The sequence below is a fragment of the Mus caroli genome, chromosome 5 (assembly GCF_900094665.2).
Source record: "Mus caroli chromosome 5, CAROLI_EIJ_v1.1, whole genome shotgun sequence".
Classification (NCBI taxonomy): Eukaryota; Metazoa; Chordata; class Mammalia; order Rodentia; family Muridae; genus Mus; species Mus caroli.
This window is the reverse complement of record NC_034574.1, coordinates 65758881-65779859: the sequence shown is the minus strand read 5'-3', so window position 1 is coordinate 65779859 and position 20979 is coordinate 65758881. Positions and strand designations below refer to the sequence as shown.

At 42.8% G+C, this 20979-nt stretch overlaps 1 protein-coding gene across 5 annotated transcripts in view; it reads left to right on the top strand.

Annotated features, from left to right (window-relative positions):
• The window catches only part of Tec (tec protein tyrosine kinase), a 108461-nt gene that overhangs the window by 33609 nt on the left and 53873 nt on the right, over positions 1-20979 (top strand). For 4 of the 5 annotated variants that reach the window (XM_029477184.1, XM_029477186.1, XM_029477182.1 and 1 more), the window contains 2 exons: positions 9836-9923; positions 11363-11548. In XM_029477184.1, the coding sequence (XP_029333044.1) occupies positions 11411-11548 (138 nt within the window). In that variant the 5' untranslated portion in view covers positions 9836-9923; positions 11363-11410. The remainder of the gene's footprint in view (positions 1-9835; positions 9924-11362; positions 11549-20979) is intronic. The other variant, XM_029477185.1, reaches the window with a different exon arrangement.

The window sequence follows — 20979 nt, the reverse complement described above, 5'->3', positions numbered from 1 at the left end:
TATCTAATATTTAGCCCCTTTAGATCATTGCTGTTAACTCCTAACAAAGAGTATTTTTTACTTTCCTTCCACAATTTTTGTGCATAAATACATGCTAAAAATCACTTTAGATTTGGATTTGTTAGCACTATTTTAAAGAGAGAAAGCTTGTTCTTTTTTTTAATCTTTGAAATCATTAGACTTCTTTCTCAGTTTTTGCAAGGCTTTCCTAGTAGGAAGGAAAAACGTTAAACCACGATAATGAAGAAACTATGACATGTCCTATTTTGATGACTTAAAGAATTTTTCCATATTTACATACATATATACATGTATACATAATGCACTTTCATCATATCTCCTCTCCTGTCTGTTCTTATCCTCACCCCACCTCACCAAGTTTGTTCTTTCCAGTAAGTTCCCCTCCTATTCCCCATCCCCGACATGTATCCTCCACTACATTTAATTAGGGTTGCTTGTATGAACAAGGGGTTATTTACCAGAGCAAGGTCATCTTACCACTGGCCACACCACCAAGGAATATATTGTAACTGTTAACTGCCCATAGGTCCTCAGGGGGGAGTGAGGCCTAGCGGTCCCCATCTGTGCTGGAGTGTCGATGGACCCCATCAGTCCTTGCATGTCTTCTGCGGGTCTTGCGCAGATGCCCACTGCTGCTGAGTTCGTAGCTGTGCCACGTCCAGGTGACAGAGCTTTACAGTACTCCTACCCATCCTCTGCTCCTTATATTTTTCCTGTTACCTCTCCCTCCGTGCTCCTAAGTCTGGCAGGGGCTGTTCTAGATGCTTTACTTGAGGCTGAGACTTAACAGCCACTTCTCTGCACTTTGCTGGTGATGAGTCTGCCGCTATCATTGCCCGCTGCCGACAGAAGCTTCTCTGGCCAATGGAGAGAACAGCACTAACTGACGTGTAGTGTCTAAAATCAGATAGACGTTGCGTTTCCTCCTGCCTTTTGCCTGCCTTCTGGATGGGCTGCCCTAGGAGCCCTTGATCGTTAAAGCTTACTCTTTTCAGGCAGAGTCTTTCATGATCAATGAGGTTCTAAGATCGGTTCGTTGCAACTGCGATTGTGAAACGGAAGCATTCATCTTGACTGCGGATTGTGCAACACAGGACAGAGAATATAACTTTGGTGGCTTGAGTTTTTCACTACTGAGATGGTGACATTATTTTTTAGTTGTCTGCCTCATATGTTCAAAGTCCGATAATGTCTGTTTTAAGCTTTAAATAGGTGCCGAGGTAAAGGGTCAAGTTATCTTTAGCTCCAGTGTGACATAGGAAAGGGGCACTTCATCTGGCAGTTATTATACAAAGACACTATTGGCAGTCAGGCACATGCCCACAAACCCAGCGTTTAGGTGGCAGAGGCAGGAAAACCACAAGTTCCAGGCCAGCCTGGGCAACATTATGACAGTTTTTCTGTCCCCAAGAGAAACTAAGAAAGTTTTAACCCAGAGTCTTATAATGTCTGGGAGATGGATCTGGAATATTTGAGGATACTCTTACTTTCAACAACCCCCCCCCCCAAATACAAACTGTGATATTCCTATCTTTCAAAGGCTATCATCCACAGGAGTGAGCAGATCCGAGGAGATCAACCCTTTACATGGAAAATCAACATGCTTGAGTCCTTATTCAAAGAAGATGGCTCCCTTTAGTTTTGGAGATGGGAAGGTTCCTTTTCAGTCATAGGTTGTATCCTCTGAAGATGAACAGTTGCTTTCAATAATATTCCTAAATGAAGGTGCTCAGAGAAGCACACAGCTCAGCTCCCTAGCGTTCCCTTTCCCTCCTCCTTCCTTTCCTGGATAGTGCAGTGAGTGCAATTGGTGCTAAAGCTGCAGCTTGGAATGACACGATGCATCTGAGGGCTTGGTAGTCTGGACTGTGTCAATATAGAGCAAAATAGAAAGCAAAACAAACCAAACAAAACAAAACCCAAAACTATGCCAGGTGTGGTGCTATGAGCCTGTACTGCCCGTCACATAGGCTGAGTTGGGAGGTTCTCTTGAGGCCTGGGAGTTAAGACTAGCCTAGGCACCATAGAGGGAACTTATTATCACAAAGCAGGTAAAACCTGCTTAACTTTAATCACGATGCTTGTAATTTTAATGCATTTTCTGTGTAAAGGGCCATTCTTCTGTGGTCTGCCCAGCCTTCTGGATTACACAGGTACCTTTGGATGGTCACTGGGGCGACCTTTCAGGACACGGATGAGTGTTTCTGGGGAAATCTGTCTTCAGCTTCCTTCCTTGTGTTGATCTAGGTTCCATAGTATTTGATAGGTAGGGATATCACAGTTTGTATTTTGGTGTTTTTGTAGATTCATTTGGCATCAACACTGAGATGATCTGCCTTTGGCTTTAATAGCTTAGGGAAGAAGAGAGCCTGCTCATTTGTTACTCCATTTTCTCCTAGAGTTTCTGACTGTTAGAGATGATCATTTTTATTTTGTCAAACGTTTTAGGACTGGTATCTTTTTACAACAAAAATCATGGGAAGCTGTGATTTTGACAGGGTTTCTGTTCTAGGCTCCCACAGACCAGACTAAGAAAATCAAAATGGAGTCACTTGTGCTACAGCACCACATAATGAACACACAGACTGAGTGCGAGCATGCAGACCCCTAAGGTGGCTAGTTCTCCATGAAAACAGATCTTAGTCTGAGGAAGAGTCCTCTTTGCTTTAAATCTTATCTAAAAAATTCATCAGAACAAGTAAGATCTCAGGTCATAGTTTAAAAATCTATTGATTGGCTTCCATGTCTCATGGTCCTAAGGTCATTGTTCTGTCAATTTCCAAGGGTGCTCTCATTCTGTTTTGCAGAGTAGACTTTGCCCCATTTATCATTTTCACAGAAAAGCCAAGCCTATCTGTGTAATCTTGATGTCATTTTATCTCTTGATAATCTCTAAGTAGCACGCTTGCATGTATCACTTGATATTTCAAATTTAGGTTCTATTTTACTTCCTCTTCCGCCTCGTTGGTCACTCCTGAAGAGAATGTGGCTCTCTTGCACAACCTACCCTCCCACCCACACAGAAAAACACTTCCTGCCCTCCACAAACATTTATAATAATAGCAAGATTATTACTTATTATTTATATTATTTTATATTATGGATTCTGTTTAGATAGCCAGGTCAGGATGGAATGTGGTTGCTTTTGTATGACTTTTCCGTATGGTTTTTATTTTCCTTGGAATTAATTACTTTCATTTCTTATATCAGTAATGCTTAGCTAATTTATCATAAGCTTCCCCAGGTATTCACTTTTATCTTCTACAAGAATTCCTCCCAGGAACCTTCTAACTTGATATTTTGAAGAGGTTGGCCACTTGGCTTGCTGCTGCCTGTCATTTATCTTGGAATTTCCCTTCATCATGATGGGAGATTGGAATCTTTTGCCTTTTTGTTTTTCTTTTTTGAAAAGACTTTTTATTGCTTCTTTGTGAATTTCATCATGCACCCCAGTCCCACTCATCTCCGCCTCTCCTGTACCTGTCCTTCACCCTTGCAATCTCTCCCCACCCCAACAGAGAGGAAAAAAAATCTCATTGTGGAAGCTGTAGTGTGTCACAGGGTACCCTTTTGTCCACAGTTCTTTACTTGCAAATGTTCATTGCAATGACTTGTTGGTCTGGGACTAGGCCTCTGGCTTCTGCTACTATGAATACTGGAACCTCACTGGGATTCCTCTTGGATATCACATTATTGCCCTGTGTCTTGTAGATCTTATCGTTTTGGATCTGTAGGATGATATGGATTGTGGCCTGCTCATCAATGGGTAGATGTTGGGGTAGGCCAATTCAAAGCCCTGGATCTTCTCCTGAGAGGTCAGTCTGACAGCTCTCCTGCTCACACCCTCTGGGCCAGCACACTTGCAACCCCCACTCCTAGGGCCAGCTCTACTGTGCTGCCCAGGTGAGGGGCGGGGCCTGCTCTCCTGCCCTGATGATCTTGGGGCCAGCTCTCCTGCCTGTTATAGGAAGTAAGGGATGGAGGAGGGGGCATTTCTCTTATGCCCATGTCACTGCCCAGCAGACAAATAGTGGAGCCAACTGTTCCTCACTCCCTCCCTCAGGCCAGCCTGCCTGCACCCCCACCACCAGTGTCAGCTCTACTATGCTGCCCAGGGGAGGAGCAGGGCCCACTCTCCTGAGCGCTTTATCTGGTGAGGGGCAGGGCCAGCTCTCCTGCTCTCATGATCCCTGGGCTAGGTCTCCTGCCTGCCACTGGTGGTGAGGATTGAGGGCGAGGAGGGTCTCTCTCCCTTGTCTATGCTACCACATGGGAGATGAGTGGTAGGGCCAGTTCTTCCATGTGTGTATCTTTGGGTCAGCTTACCCACAACTTCTGCAATGTGTGGCCTGCTCTCCCCAGTATTGAAGTTGGCTAGGTGTGGGGGTCTGCTCTCTTGCTCTTATGCCCCCAAGACCAGCTCTCCCACGATGACCAGGTGAGGGGTGGGGCCAGTTCTGCACAGTCCTCAGACATCAACTCATCCCTAGGTGGCAGACCAGACCAGGGATGTCTGCTGCTATAGGGCCACAAACGCAGACGTGGCTCCCTGGTAACAGCACAGGCTAGGATGCCACCGCGGTCCCATGTGGCATCACCAGCTACTCACATCAAGCTCTTCCCCACTACCCTTGTATCTCTGGCTCTGCTGCTCTTCATTGTGGCCTCATCTTTCTGTTTCTCTTTCTCTTCCATTTCTTCACTGTTCACTTGTTCCTCTTAGGTGGTGCCTGGGGTCTCTGAGTGTCTGGGGTCATTATGCCCGCTCGTGCATTACAGTATTAGGCAAGGGTCATCTCAGGCATGGTGTGGCACCCCTATACCCCCCCAGGCCTGTGAGGTGCCAGACTGGTGGTTATCTCTCAGGCTAGCTCCCTGTCAGGCACAAGTTGCCCCTTGTGAAAGTATCTGTTTTGGGCTCATTCCTGCCTGGGATTCAGGCAGGGTTCTTCTGCCTGTCTCTGGCTTGCTCCAGGTGCTAAGAGTCCATCTGGGCTTTCCTGGTACCAGACTGGAGGACATCTCAGACCAGCTCCCTGTCCGGAGCAGGAAGGTGGTTATCTCAGTCTCACTTCTTTCAGAGAATGTGAGGCTACTATTCAGATATTCATAGGTCACATATGAATGCTGTATTTATGATCCTATGCCTGTATTGACATTCTGCTGAGAATAGGATTTACGTTAGCAGGCTACTGTCTTCTGGTGGCTCTCCCTACATTTTCTCAGGTCTCAGTTTCCTCTAGGGGGAAACTCTCTGCTTCTGAGCTGCCAGGATTGTTGTGGTGACTGCCATTCAGAATTTTGATCTTTTCTATTATTATTAGCTTTTAAGCCTTTTGAACCTTCTGTCTCTTCCCATAATTTTGAAATTTCATAAGATGTGCCTTGACTTGGTTATAGTTTGAATCTGGATATAACCTTTATTTTGACAAAAAACATGCCTACTTTTTGCTTTTTTCCCCCATTGTTTGTTTGGTTTTGCCCTTGAACTCTCAAGTTTCAGTCCCTGGGCTTCTGGGTGGGCCCTCTAATGCTATTGTGTTTTCTTCCCAATTCATTGTTTGTTTGACTTTCTGTTGTAGTTCATGGGAGACTTCCTTAGCTTGCATTTTAACTCTCCTGAGTTTTTGATTTCTATTGTCTTAATTTCCAGTGCCCACATCCCACCTCCTTTGGGTGCTTTATTGTTTATTTTGCCCGTGTCACAGCCTTGTGCCATATGTGTTTGGTATTAAGACCTTCCTCGAATTCCTTGGTGATCCTAAGCCTTCCTTCATTTTGTGTTTAGGGTTGGGCCGTTCTGGCGTCTTTTTGTACCCAGTGATCTGGATCATGTGGTACGAGAGAGCCAAGTGGTCACATTTACTTACGTGTGCCCTTTCACATCAGCTCCCTTTGCAGGGTGGTACCTCTGCCTCAGCTCTTCATTTTTTCCCTGGGATAGATCCTGTCTTAAGTTTAATGAAACAACATCAGCAACAAAAAGCAAACAAATAGAACTTTAGTTTTACCAAGCATAGAGAGTAGACTTTATGACACAGAAAAGGGGGTATTATTTTTTTTTTAAATAGACCTGCAAAAAATTACCTTGGAGCTGGGCATGGTGGTGCAATGCCTTTCATGTTTGAGGCCTGGATGATTTACATAGAGGGTTTTAGGCCAACCAGAGTTGCATAGTGAGATTCTGTTGTAGTTGATCTTTCACTACTTTGTGGGTTCTTCTTTCTCCCTCTGTTCTCCATCCTTTTTCCTTCCTTTCAGCCCCCTAGCACTAGATAGGAGAGAAAAAAAGATAGAAAGGAAAGGGAACAAGCTTGGGACAAGCTTGATTTTCACCATCAGGATATGTAATTTCTTCTTCTTTTTTGTGAACAACTACTTAACAAACTGTGACCGACAGCAACCAACCAACACCAACAACCCACTCTCAGGGGCCTAGCATTTCTATACCCCCTGAAAAGTACCCAGAATTCCAAATATCACACAATGGCAGAAATTGTCTGCAGCTGGCAAAATCACATGTCCTCACGAAGCAAATCACAGTCAGCTGCTGTGACGATCTGAAGCAACCCCCTATTCCAGTCCTGGGATTAAAACAAAAACATATTCTTGCAATATTTGTGTGTTTTTAAAAGAAATCAAAATTCCCACTACACCCTGTTTCACTCCTTTCCTCTGGAACGCTAATTCCTTCCTTTAAAGAGTTTGGAAGAGAGTTCAGTTGGTAAAGTCCTTGCCGTGCAAGTATGAGGGGGCGAAGTCTCATTTACAGGCATCCATAGAAAAGGTACAGCAGGACATGCCTGCAATCCAGTGCTAGGGACACAGAAACAGGACACGCCTGCAATCCAGTGCCGGGGACACAGAAACAGGTCTCCAAAGCTTGTTGACTTGTGAGTCCAGGTTCTGTGAGAGACACTAACTTAAAACTAAGATGGAGATCAAATGAGAAAGATGACAGATATTAATCTCTGGCCTATATATGCATCCACACCCATGTATGCATACACACACACACACACACACACACCCATATTTTAGCTTCAAATTCTTCTTTACTACCACTCCTAGGGCCCTAGGGCTCCTAGATTTGGTGACTTAATTCTTATTCTATCTAGAAGTTTTATGGTATAAAATGGTTGTTTTCTAAGTGTCTGTTTCCTGCCTCTGTCAGACCTAGCATGTATTTGTCTTCTGGTTTCCAAACATCTTTTAAATCTTTTACTTTTCTGTTTTCTACTTTTTAAAATTTGTATTTATTTCTAAACATTTTATTATTATTTTAAATGATGTGTGTGTGTTGTGGGGTATGTGCATGTGTGTGCAGGTGCCCATGGGTTCCATGGAACCACAATGTGGGTTCTTGGAACCAAACCTGGGTCATCTTCAAGAATAGTGCATGCTCTTAACTCCTGAGCCCTCTCTTCAGTCCCTCATCATGTTAATTTCTTTCTCTTTTCTTTTCTTTTTTAAAAATTTTTCGAGACAGGGTTTCTCTGTGTTCCCCTGGCTGTCCTGGAACTCACTCTGTAGACCAGGCTGGCCTCGACCTCAGAAATTCGCCTCTCTCTGCCTCCCAAGTGCTGGGATTAAAGGCATGCACCACCACGCCCGGCGAGTTAATTTCTTAATAACAAGTAAATAAAATAGTTATTTTTTGATGGACGTCCAGGAAGGAAGTGGGTGTTTATTCAGCCCTTCATCTTTAGCTGAACTTTTCTAAGAGAAGAAGTGTACTTCCGTTAAACCCTTTGAGGGACAAAGGCTTTCGCTGGCTAGAATTTTCCATTGACCAATGAATTATAACAAGAAAGTGTATTTATCTGGGAAGAACTCTTCATTTGGAACTAGGAGGGAATGTTTTTTTTTCTGGTCTTGATCTACATTACTTTGGGCAAGATGCTTTAATGATGTTTAACCTAGCCTTAGATTTTTAATTTGTGAGGCAAAGGAGATGATGTGGAAGATCCCTTCCAGCTCAGATGGTATGGCCTGTATAAGACTATTAGTCTCTCAGTAAATCAGATCGGACGATTCCTCCTCACCCTGAAGTCATTAAACAGACATTTTTCTTATCTTTGGTGTCCAATTTTTGCTTTCAGAACTGCAGTTAGGACATGCTGTAGCCAGTGCTTTCCAGTTTGTGTACTGTGAGGCAACACTGGAGCTGCTTCCTGGATGAGAACTACGTGTTCTATACACGTGTGTCTAGAGCCTAGCCTGCTTTGCTCCTGGTAACCTTTCCTAAGTAGCCATTTTCTTTCCTTCCTGAAAATGTCTTTTTATAAAGATTTCTAAGGAAGTAGAGTTTGCATACCAATAGTTTCTCAGGAAAACAATATAGAGTCTATCTATCTATCTATCTATCTATCTATCTATCTATCTATCATCTATCTGTCTATCTATCTATCATCTATATCTATCTATAATCTATCTATCTATCTATCATCTATCTGTCTGTCTATCTACCTATCATCTATATCTATCTATCATCTATCTATCTATCTATCTATCTATCTATCATCTATCTATCCATCTATCATCTATCTGTCTGTCTATCTATCATCTATATCTATCTATCTATCTATCTATCTATCATCTATCTGTCTGTATATCTATCTATCATCTATATCTATCTGTCTGTCTATCATCTATCTATCTATCATCTATATCTGTCTGTCTGTCTACCTGCCTGTCTGTCTATCTATCATATCTATCTATCTATCTATCTATCTATCTATCTATCTATCATCTATCATCTATATTTGTCTACTATCTATCTATCTATCTATCATCATCATCTATATCTATCTATAGTCTATATTTATCTATCTATCTATATCTATCGTATCTATCATATCTATCATCTATCATCTGTATCTGTCTATCTATCTATCATCTATCTATCATCATCATCTCTATCTATCTATCTATTATCTATATCTATCTGTCTATCATCTATCTATCTATCAATCTATCATCTATCTATCTACCTACCTACCTATCTATTTTTGAGACAGGATCTTGTTATGTAGCCCAGGTTTGGTTTGAGTCTTATGATCCCTTTTCCTTAGCCTCCTGAGGGTTGTGGTTTACTACTATACACCAAAATGCACAGGCCAAAATTGTAATATAGTAAGAGGACCAACTTAGATGCAAAGAGAATAAACTTTCTTTGATTGCTCATTTATGATCCACGTGGATTAATGGGTCCAGGTTGCAAATGTTTATCAAGCAGCTGGGTGGTAGGAAGAGGCACAAGGCTTCAGGTTCTTCTTTAGGAGAGTGGGACACAGTTCCACCTACCTGTAGAGTTAGGATGTCCAGGCCCCGCTGCAAACCTAGAAAATATTAAAGAAAAATGGGAGCAGAGCCTAGATACCTACCTGTATTTTAAAGCATTGTTTGGGTGATTCTAATGTACACCTTGGTAGATCAACAGCTAGGTGAGAAGTTATGCTGTGTCCATTAATTGTTAGACATGGAAGGATTTGACGAGCTTGGTGATGAACGAGAGAGATTATGAGCCCAGGTATTGGCAGATTTTCATTAGTTAGAGACATGAGGAAGGGTTGTTTCAAGGAGGGGAGTTCTGAGTTGATGGAATTTTCATAGATGGAGAGAGAGGATTGGGGAGAGTTGCGGAGACCAGAGGCTGAATACCTTGAGGAGGGGTGGCCCTGCACGTCCAGGGGCTATTTTGAGCAATGTTTGGACTGACTGGGGGAGAGTTGGGGGTAGCTATTGGATGTCCGATTGCAACTGGATTGTGAGCATCTCCAGGGTCAGACTAAGTTTTGGCTTTATCCTGCAGGTGTCAGACGACACTGAGGACACTGAGGATGTCCGAAGAATGAAATGAGCAGATGGAACTTTGAAGGCTGAGTCAACGGGCAGAAGGGGTAGGTGGTAGGTAGAGTTCAGTGGGGCAAGAGTGTGGGTAATGGGAGAGCAGTCGGGAAGGTGCTGCCATTGTCCAGCTATGAGCTCAGGATGCTGCGAACTAGGGAAATGACAGAGGAAGTCATGTAACTGTAACAGATGCTTGGATACCACATTCACATTAAGTTAATTATCTACATCTCATTTAAACCTCACACTGACCTTGTACACCCAACACACCTTCTAAATCAAGGGGTGGATATTTGGAGGTTATGCTGTTAAATAGACCCTCATAAAAACCAGAGGAGCCCGAGTGGTTGATGGTCGTCAGAAAAGAGAAGAACACGAAGTCACAAGATTGGAAAGAAGCATAGTGGAATTTTTTAGTAGCTCAGGGTCCAGTCGCAGGTTACATTATTAAATTGTGCTAAATGTGCTTCAAGAGACTCCTTTTATCTCTGTGGTTTGATTGTAATTGCTTTTTGAAAGGGCAGGGAACAGGCAAGGGAAAGAAAGCTACCGTTAAGTCAGCTTGCCTCAGAGAAGAGTCTGCAGGCCTCTTCTGAGTACCTTTGGGTTTTCAAGTGGTTGAGAAATATAGTTGAATTTTACTTCTCTCTCTCTCTCTCTCTCTCTCTCTCTCCTTCCTCTCCCATCCTCCCTTCTCGTCCTTCCCTTCTTTCCTTTTCTATACCGTAGTGATCAGAAAGACACATTTCAGGACTTGTTTTCCCACTTTCCATTCTGGGGGTTTCTGGGGATTGAACTGGAGTCATCAGATTTGGTGGCAAGCACCTCTATCCAATAAGCCACTTTTCCAGCTCTTGTTTACATTTTAAAATGTAAACAAGGTACAGGTACAGGATTGAGGGTCTTTGTATCCAGGCACCTTGTCCTGAGGAGGACTAGCTCTGACAAGGTGGGCTTCTTTTCTCTTGTGGTCTGGATAACATCTATGGATCATGATGGTGTATTTATCAGGGGACTAGCAACAGCTTCCCTGTGGCACCACGACGATACCAGATCAAGATGACATCTTCACTGAGTTACAGATGAGTGAATTGTATCCACTACCATGTTCATTCATCGTTTAAATCAATTATGCTGTTTTGCATACCAAGATCTTGAGGTCTAAATCAACAACACAGGCAATGGAATACACTTTGCCATCTGAAGTGTTTGTTCTCTGGAGTCAAATAGCAGAAAGTACTAGAGAGCTAAGGGATACTGGGAGAGACAGAGGCAGGCATGTATCACCATTGTTATCATGGCCATCGTCATCATCATTATCATCATCATCATCATCAATCTTGATTAGATTTTCCTAGGAAATGGCAGGGCAGGATGGAGGCTGAAGTTAGAGAAGAGCTCTTTGCCTTGAACAATCTACATTAGGAAATAGGACATTATGAATTAGGAAATTAACACCACATCCTCACTGTTTATTTTCTTACCGTAGAATCTGGAGATCGTCAATGGCAGGAGAAAGAGCAACCAGAAGACCGAGATGAATTTTAACACTATCCTAGAAGAGATTCTTATTAAAAGGTCCCAGCAGAAAAAGAAGACATCACCCTTAAACTACAAAGAGAGACTTTTTGTACTTACAAAGTCCGTGTTGAGCTACTATGAGGGTCGAGCGGAGGTAGGAGACAATCGCAGTCTACTCTGTTGTTTTCAGCGTTGACACTGTTGCTCTCTGTTGAGTTAATGAACTTGAGGCTACAATTTGCTGTCATTGAGACTTGGGAGCTGAGATTTAGCATGTGATAGAACGCAGCACGAGTCTGTCATTATAGTTTAAGATAGGTAGCCATCCATTTGGTGGCAGCCTCCGAATGAATTAATCTGTCAGAGAAAATCCATTCCTGTATTTTATAGGTCCTTATAGAATTTATTAGGCACATTAAGCACTTGGCTTTCCCCCACAAACCGCCATATTATTATGCATCAAAGCCCAAGCTCCTTTGTGTGAACATTTCCTCACCACCCGCAGCTGATTAATTATTTGGTGAACCATTTATTGAAGTCGATCTACTGAAGGGGAATCCTTCAGCTCTCGATGCCAAGCATCTAGTGTGGTGGTTTTGATGGGGTTAGGGAGACTAAAGAACCATGTGTCTACTGAGCATCTGCTGTGGGATGTTGAGGTACAGTGGGCAAGACAGTGTTGGTTAGACAGCGTCTGGCTTCCCACAAGGAATGTGAGTGAGTGGCTATCTCTGTCTGGCCCAACATAAAACCTTGCCATGGTGGACATGATATTTTCTATTACCGCCATAGTCTTTTCTGTCAGAAATAATTTTAGGTTGTAGAGAATGGCTAGGAGCTGAATTTCCCTTGACAATGTGCTAGAGCAAGTGTGGGCAGGGTGACAATGTGCTAGAGCAAGTGTGGGCAGGGTGAATGCCTGGTGGCCCTGGTGCTTGGACTGAATTGTGACTGTTCCTAGGGTATTTTTATCAGCGGCTGGTTTACTTGTTTTGTGGTTGTTTTCTTCTTCCGTGTTTTCGTTCCAGTGATTTATGCAGAGTGGCATTGTTTCTCCTGAACCAGTCTTCCTTCTCCTGTGGCGTAACGCTATGACCAGCGCGATCTCAGGTTCACTCACCATAGGACCATATTCCCTTAACTGTAAACCCCTGCAAATGCTGAAAATCAAAGCTTCGACACTTTTAATTGTAAAACTAAGGTTGAAAGAAGACCAAGCTCACCCTTCATTCTACCCATGTTCAATACATATGTATGTGTAACATGACTAGTTATGATAGGTGCCTATTGAGAACTGTCGTATAATATGATATGCCTCCTATATTCTCATATTATCTGAGAAGTTCACAAACCCCAAAGAGTTTCAGATAAGAATTGTTTCCAGAAGTAAAGATTATTTAAAAATTGCAAACATATTTGGAGGGAGAGATTGGTAAGTTTTTGTATTTTATGGCAATGATTTGTTATAACTAAAATTTACCATAGTAAATCCAGGAAAATAGACATATGACAACAGAAGTGGTAAAAGGTGGTAACAGTTAGTAAAGGTACCAACCCCAAACATGTAGAAGCCTAAACTGTCAACTTAAATATGGGGTGATGCCATTACAATACAACTCAGTGAGGGCAGAGAGATGGCTCAGAGGCTAAAAGCACTGGCTGGTCTTTCAGAGAACCCGTGTTTGATTCTCTGCATCTGCATGGATGCTCACAGCCAGCTGCAACTACAGTTACAAGGATTCTGATGCCGTTCTTCGGGAGCAGCACGTGTGAGGTGCGCAGATACACATACAGGCAAAACACCATACACATAAAGAGAAAATGTAGCATACTGGCCAACTCACTCTGAAGATCCTTAGTATGCGATTGGCCCTTGATATCTGTGAGAGGGCTGGCTCCTTTCACCACCACCTCAGATGCTAAAATCTATTATATAAAAGAGTGAAATATTTGCATGTAACCTGTATACAACCTCTTGTGTATTTTAACTTACCTGTATATTGCTTATAATATCAGATACAATATTGATGCTATAAAACTACTCATTCTACACTGCTTAGGAAATCATACAAGAAAAGACTGTATACGTTCAAAAAGATGCAGTTTCCCTCCATGTATTTTCCAGGGTTGGTTGATTCTATGGACTCAGAACCTATAGGTGTGTAAGGCCAACTGTGCAAAGTTCAAAGTGTCCTGATTGTTTAAGCAGAGAAAAGACAGGAGAGCCCCTCGTATTTCAGATCCCAGTCCACTCTCTGAATGTGAAGCAGCTTCACTGGTTGTAAGAACCGGAAAGAGTGGAATGATGTGGTTGTCCAACACATAGAACTCCCTCTTCAAACCCTTATTCACTGCCCTTGTTTTTTCTGGCTGTCACTCACTGGCCCCATGACCCCAGCCAGTAGCCAAGTTCCTTTCCTGACGCTCCACTCCTCTAATGTGTGGGGTGGTGTTTGGATTGTTCATGCTTTCTGCTGTCGTGGGTGGCTTGTTGTTCATTAGTGACTTGCTTCTTCAGCTGATCACAGGTTTGTTGCCTCTCACAGTAAGAGGTGAAATAGTCACCAGGGGTAGGGATGCTGTAGTCAGGCGGTAGAGTGTGTGCTTAGAATGTACCAAGAGATTGATTAGATCCACACACCTAAGACAACAAATACTTGCTATATTGAATTATAATTTAAAGATAAGAATCAAAATTCTTTAACTATCTGTACTTCTAACAATACTGGGCAGGTTTTCAAATGACTCCTCTCTGCCTATTATCTAGAAAATCCAAGAAGCCCTTCATACTGGAGTTACTTCCCTGTTTGTGGGTGTGTGTTCATTTCCTGTTTGCTGGGATGAGTCTTCTTCTTTCTGTCTCCCTATTCTTAGAATCACAACTCAACAAGTCCAGTGAGGTTGGAAGCCCATGAGAATGTTGAGTTAGAAAGTAAGATTCTAGAATTGGGCTGAAAACCACTGGAACCATTTGAGAGGTTTAAATTGTCTGTAGTTCATTTGTTTTCAAAACAAAACAAAGCAAAGCAAAACAAAACAAAACACCAAAACTAATGGACAGTGAAGAGGCTGCCTCTTGCTTTAGTAGTCTCCATTCTTAGTTCCCTCATGGCCATTGAATGCTTTTAATGGCAACCCTTTAGTCTCTGTACCCAGCTCCTGCGACATGATGGCCAAAGCCTGTCCTGAAACTGTTTCTTGCTAATCCACTCTGTGTGCTTTTCAAAGTGTACTGAGAAAGTTTATTTTAGATAGATCTTCAGAAACCCAGTTAAACTATCCAGTTAAGTCTCACATTGGAAAACTCTCGGGCCATTCGTTTCTTCAGTTTGCGTCTCCTCTCTTCCAGTGGCTAGTTTGTTCACGTTTGTGCATGTTCCAGGGAACTGAGGAAACAGAGATCTTGACAGCTTATGTTACCCAATCTTACAATAACACAGACCATGGTATGTGGTGCTGCTTTCTACTTAGGGAGCTAAATGCCTGATGAGATAGGCCCCTTGATTTCCTGGGGAGGCTCCATTCAATACGGGGACAGAAGTCAGGGAAGCACAAGACTGGAGTTTGTTGAAAAAGCAAATAAACAAACAAAACCCCCCAAACCCAATGACAATAACAAAAACAACAACAACAACCAACAATAAATCCTGCTGAATAGTGGTAAAGACTAAAGTGTGGATACTTCATTCCTTCTTAGAATGGGGAACAAAATACCCATGGAAGGAGTTACAGAGACAAAGTTTGGAGCTGAGACGGAAGGAAGGACCATCCAGAGACTGCCCCACCCGGGGCTCCATCCCATATACAACCACCAAACACAGACACTATTGCATATGCCAACAAGATTTTGCTGATAGGACCCTGATATTGCTCTCTCTTGTGAGGCTATGCCAGAGCCTGGCAAATACAGAAGTGGATGCTAACAATCATCTATTGGATTGAACACAGGGCCCCCAATGCAGGAGCTAGAGAAAGTACCCAAGGAGCTGAAGGGGTCTGCAACCCTATAGGAGGAACAACAATATGAACTAACCAGTACCCCCAGAATTGTGTCTCTAGCTGCATATGTAGCAGAAGGTGGCCTAGTCGGCCATCAATGGGATGAGAAGCCCTTGGTCTTGCCAAGATTATATGTTCCAGTACAGGGGAATGCCAGGGCCAGGAAGCAGGAGTGGGTGGGTTGAGGAGCAGGACAGGGGGAGGGTATAGGGCACTTTTGGGATAGCATTTGAAATGTAAATGAAGAAAATATCTAATAAAAAAAGAAAAAAAGAAGTTAATAAAAACCAAACATAGATAAAAAAAGAAAAACGTTGAGCTGTTTAGTAAAAGAAACCCAGTACTATGTGAATTTTGCAACAATTATTACTAAGAAAGCAGGAGACTTTAGTTGGACAGCAGCTGGTTTGCTGGCTGCAGTACTATCTGATGCAGCACAGTCTATAAAGTCAGAGGGGCCAGTGTGACAAGCCAGGTATCCCCTCCCTCCTCTCCTCCCAGTCCCACCTCCCAACCTCTTCCCCCATTCTGCCTTCCTCTTCTCAGAGAAGGGTAGCCTCCCAACCCTGGGTACCAACCCACTCTGGCATATCAAGTCACATCAGGACTAAGTGCCTCCTCTCCCACTGAGACCAGACAAGGTGGCTGAGCTCGGGGAAAGGGATCCAAAGGCAGGCACCAGAGTCAGAGACAGCCCCCCTCCAATTGTTAGGGGACCCACATGAAGACCAACCTGCACATCTGTTACCTATATGTAGGGGGCCTAGGTCCAGCCTGTGCATAAGCAGGCCTTTCTTAGCTTAGCATTCTCAGGCACACTGGTTATAACTTTTGAAACACCGTCTACGTGCCAGACACAGTGCTAAGTCCTTTACACACACAGGCTTCTTTGCTTTCATTTCAGAATGAGGAAGCAAGGCAAAGAAAGATAAAAGGCCTTGCATAAAGTGTGCCATGCTAGAAGTTGCATATACTTACAAGAAATTGCAGGGCTGTTTCTTCAAAGCCTATCTTTGAAACCATCTTGTTACTCCGGGAAAAATTAGAGTAGAGTAGAGTAGAGGAGAGAGAGAGAACGAACTGTTATAACCTGTAATACAGATAAAATTTAATTTGAGTGTATTTTATTATTTTCAGTTACAACTGTTGTGAAAATTTTTTTTTTGTATTAAAAAAATTCACACTGAACAGGACTTTTTTTGGTCCTGTCTGCCTCTAATTGGATGTTCTAAAATAACACTTTCAGTTTGTATATGAAGTTTAAAATTATCTTATGTAGATTGAATCTTTTTATATGCTTAACTTTATTTTCATCTCCATTTTGACAGCAGCACAGATCTGAAATGAAAGGCTCAGACTCTCCCAGAGTGATAGACAAGAACAGGCTCTTGTGCCAGGTGGATGGTGTCATATCACCGGGTTCCATGGCGACAGGGGCTCTGGGGTTGGCACCCCTAGCTCACACCTACGTATCTATTACTTTCCTTGGGTGGTTCATTTGTTGTAAGTCAGTAGTACTAGGGTTGCCTGGTAAATTCTAGAAAATTCTCAAACTTCAAGAAGAGGTTGTGGGAAGTTGTGGTTTGGAATGAAGTCAGTTCCTATTAACCTAGGGACCCACTCTGTAAGCATTATCTCTAACGTTTGCAGGGCTGAACCCTTTATCAGCGTGTATGAGCTCCGACAGTGGGTGCATGTTGCAGCACTGAAGGGACATCCTTTGGGGCTTTCCCTAAAGAAGTGGTTCCTTACCAAAGCTCTGCTTCAGGCCGCTGCGGGGGGGCCGGCATCTCAATGCAAGGGTTAACAGCTTGAGAAGGAGAGGGTGGTTTCTCCGGTGAGGGCTCTGCTCTGCAGGGGAAGGGTTTCCCCAGTGAAAGTTCTGCTCTGGCAGGGGGAGGTTTCCTCAGTAAAAGCTCGTCTCGGGCAAAAGTGTTAGAGCTCTGCTCAGAGAATATCCTTACAGGCTCGAGCCAAGGAATCCCACAAAGCCGGTCTCCATGGCAAAGCTCGCGTCAGAGATTTATTGGGAGGGAAAAACCCAGGAGGGGAGCTGCCTCTGGTGGGGGAGAAGCGACAGGGAACTGAGCAAAAGGCAGGGCTTATTATACAGGATTTCTTGGGGATGAGATTTCCAGGTTGGCGATTTCCAGGGTGAGGATTGGTGGGATTTAAATGTCGGAGCTTGGGCAAGCGCTGGGATTGGATTGTTGCGTTTTCCTGTTTGGGGATTGGTGGGTTTCTATTTCTTGGCCCTGGTCTTGGGCTTGGAGTCAAGTCAGGGTCAAGGTGTTTTTCCTTTCCTGTTGACCCTACACAGTTTCAGAACTGAGTCCTAAAAACTGTAGCTCAACCAATTGGTGTCTAGTGAGTGAGGCTAACCAAGTTCAGATTCTCATTCTTGTACGTTTCTAGTGTGATATGTGGTGCTCGAGGTATTGGGATAATGAAAAAGAAAGGTTTTGTTTTCTTTCTTTCTTTCTTTCTTTCTTTCTTTCTTTCTTTCTTTCTTTCTTTCTTTCTTTCTTTCTTTCTCTCTCTCTCTTTTTCTTTCTCTCTCTCTTTTTCTTTCTCTCTCTCTTTTTCTTTCTCTCTCTGTCTTTCTTTCTTTCTTTCTTTCTTTCTGTCTGTCTGTCTGTCTGTCTGTCTCTCTTTCAGCTTCCTGAGAGCTGGGGACAGGGATCATGGCTCACCCATCTGTTTACTGCTGAGGGTTTTTGCACATGTGATGTGCTACATAGTTAAGTGAATTGCAGATGAGCTGGGGAAACCTTTACTCAGGAAGCAAGTAGAGTGGGATTATCCATGACCCCCAGATGCTTGATTCGGTCTTTCACTGAGATCCCCTGACAGGAAATGAAAGCAATTAGTCATAGTTCTGACATCACAGACTGTTGAACATCTTGGAAATCTTTTATATTCTAGAAGGCATCCTGGGTCATACGAGGGTTCTTTTCTTTAGCTAGGCTTGGAAAGCTAGAAGCTCTTAGCATCACAGGGATAAGAGCCATCAAGATGAATGCTTCTTCCTTGTAGGTTAGTTCATCAGCAGGTGGATGCCTCAGGCATACAGGCCTTCTAGTCCCTTCCCAAAAGTTTGCATCTCGTAGCACCTCATTGCATGCTGGGAAGTTGGTGTGGCAACATGGGATAATAATTCATTCTTACTGCAGAGGCTCCGGAAGCATTTGCATCACGCTGTAGAGTTATTGCTGTAGATGTCAGAGCCCCCTCATCCCAGGGTTGCAGCAAACACTGAAAGGCATGACTTAAATCATGAATGCAACCATTAGTTCTTCCCTATACATAATACATATTTCTGATAAAGCTTAATGTAAATTTTATATATAGAAAGAGATTACTAATATTTGGTAGCAAACAGAATTAGCTGAATCATTACATGAAAACTCACTTTTCTTATTGGCATTTGAGCCTCTCTGTTTCTGAAATAAAGTGGAGTTATACCAACTTCTCGTTTCTATTTTACTTCCCTTTCTTCTGTCTGTTCTTCCATTTTTGAGTTTTGTTTGTTGTCTTCTCCTTGATACCTGATTTTCTGCCTCCTTAATTATTTGAAAATGACAAGATATTAGGTCAGAAGTCATAGGACTGACACTATCTTAATTTGCTAAATTAATTATCTTCATTGGATAACATTTACCCCTTTTCCTTAGGATGCAGAGGCCTTTTAAAAAGGGTTTATTTTATTTTATTTTTATTTTTATTTTTTTTGCAAAGGCAGGAAACCAATGTCCTGTGATTAAAGTAAAAGTCAAACTAACAACCCAATCCAGGCAGGTGATAGATGGTTCAGAACCATCAGAAATTCAGGTATGGATCACCCCAAGGGTTTATTTTATTTTATTTTAGTGAGTGTTTTGTGTGCATGTGGGTATGTGTACCATGTGTGTGCGTGGTGCCTGAGGAGGTCAGAAGATGGTGTCAGATCCCCTGGAACTGGAGTTAAAAGTGGCTGTGAATCACCTTGTGGGTGTTGGGTATTGAAGTTGGGTCCTCTGCAAGAGCAACACGTGCTCTTAAGCACTGAGCCATCTCTCCAGCCCCAAGGTGGACATCTTTTTATAGCCACAGAAAAATGGTACAGAGGTCAATATGCAAACATTGTGGCAGAGTCTGTAGTCACGTATCATTCAGGTGCCCAGCGTCTTTACAGCTGTTTCTCTACCTTCTTCCTTCTTCACCCCAAAGTCCAGGATATAATTCATTAACACATTAACTTAGTTGGCCCAAAAATTGTTTTTTAGTGCTCCTGATGAAGGAAGAGAAACATCTATAGAACACAAGTATATCAAAGACTCCCAGTGAGTCCGTATACCAGGGCCCAGCAAGAAATCACCTCAGGTTCTCGTGCTCTGGAAAGATTCAAAGATTCACTCATTTATTTATTTATTTTTTCAGTTGTGTACATGTGCCTGTGTGAGATCCTGTCCACTAAGTGCATAGCTCCCCGTGGAAGACAGAGGGCACCAGGTCCCCTGGAGCTGGAGTTCCAGGTGGTTGTGAGCCTTCTGATGTGGGTGCTGAGAACCGAACCCAGGTCCTGTACAAGAGCAGTGGGTTACTCTTAAGCTCCAAGTCATCTCTGTACCCCAAGATGCTCGCTTGCATCCTTATACTCCATGTCTTTGAGGATGGATGACCTCCTTCTTCATAAATTTATTGTTTCAGCATGGTCTGCTAGGATGTTAAAAAAAATCAGTTGTTATTTTTATCAATTTCCTTGACTTTTTATTATTTTGTGTCAAATCAGTCCTGGGGTATATGAAAGGCTTTGTATAAAGAAGAATATAGTATCCCCAATAGCTAACCAAGCAAAAAGGAAACTTAGTCAGAATTTAATCCTCTTAGAACTTTAGGTAGGGACAATAACAAAAATATCTGAGACCAGGCTGTGGTGGCTGTGCGACACTGGTTATGTGTGGTTTAAGAGAGACAAGGACTATTAGAGAGATCAGCAGTTTCCCTCAAAAGTGGTATTGTCTGCTTTAATTTATTTATAAAACTTAGCTCTCAGCAGTGCTTAGCAATATCAACAAGACAATTTCCATAAAAGTCTTCTTCATTGAATTTTCACAAGCCTTAGCTCTCAGCAATTTTTAGTGGTAACCAAAAGTCAAGCTTGCATCAAAGTTTTATTTAGCTCTTTTTCCCCCACTGAATATATTCAACAGACTGTGCTGAAGGGACCGAAGGCAATTATAAAAGGTTGGCTTCCAGAAAGCTTGGGAAGTAGCGTAGTTGAAGTCAACTGGTTCTCCCCACCTCTCTCTTCCCATCCATCTGCTTTGAAGTGACTGACTTGTCTTTGCCACACTGTAGTCAGCTTCTTATAGAAGTTTCTTTCCTAAGCATGCTGATGTCACAGTCACAGTTTATGCGATGAGCATTTTGTCTCTGTTGGACCAGGAACTGCCAGGCTTAGAGATCCTTAGAGCCCTGGAGTTGCTTCCTTGAAATTTCATTTTCCTCTAAATGTCGGTTGATAAGAATAGGGATGATGCCAGGAGATAAGCATGCTCGAACTCGAGTGCACGCACACGTACACACACACACACACACACACAC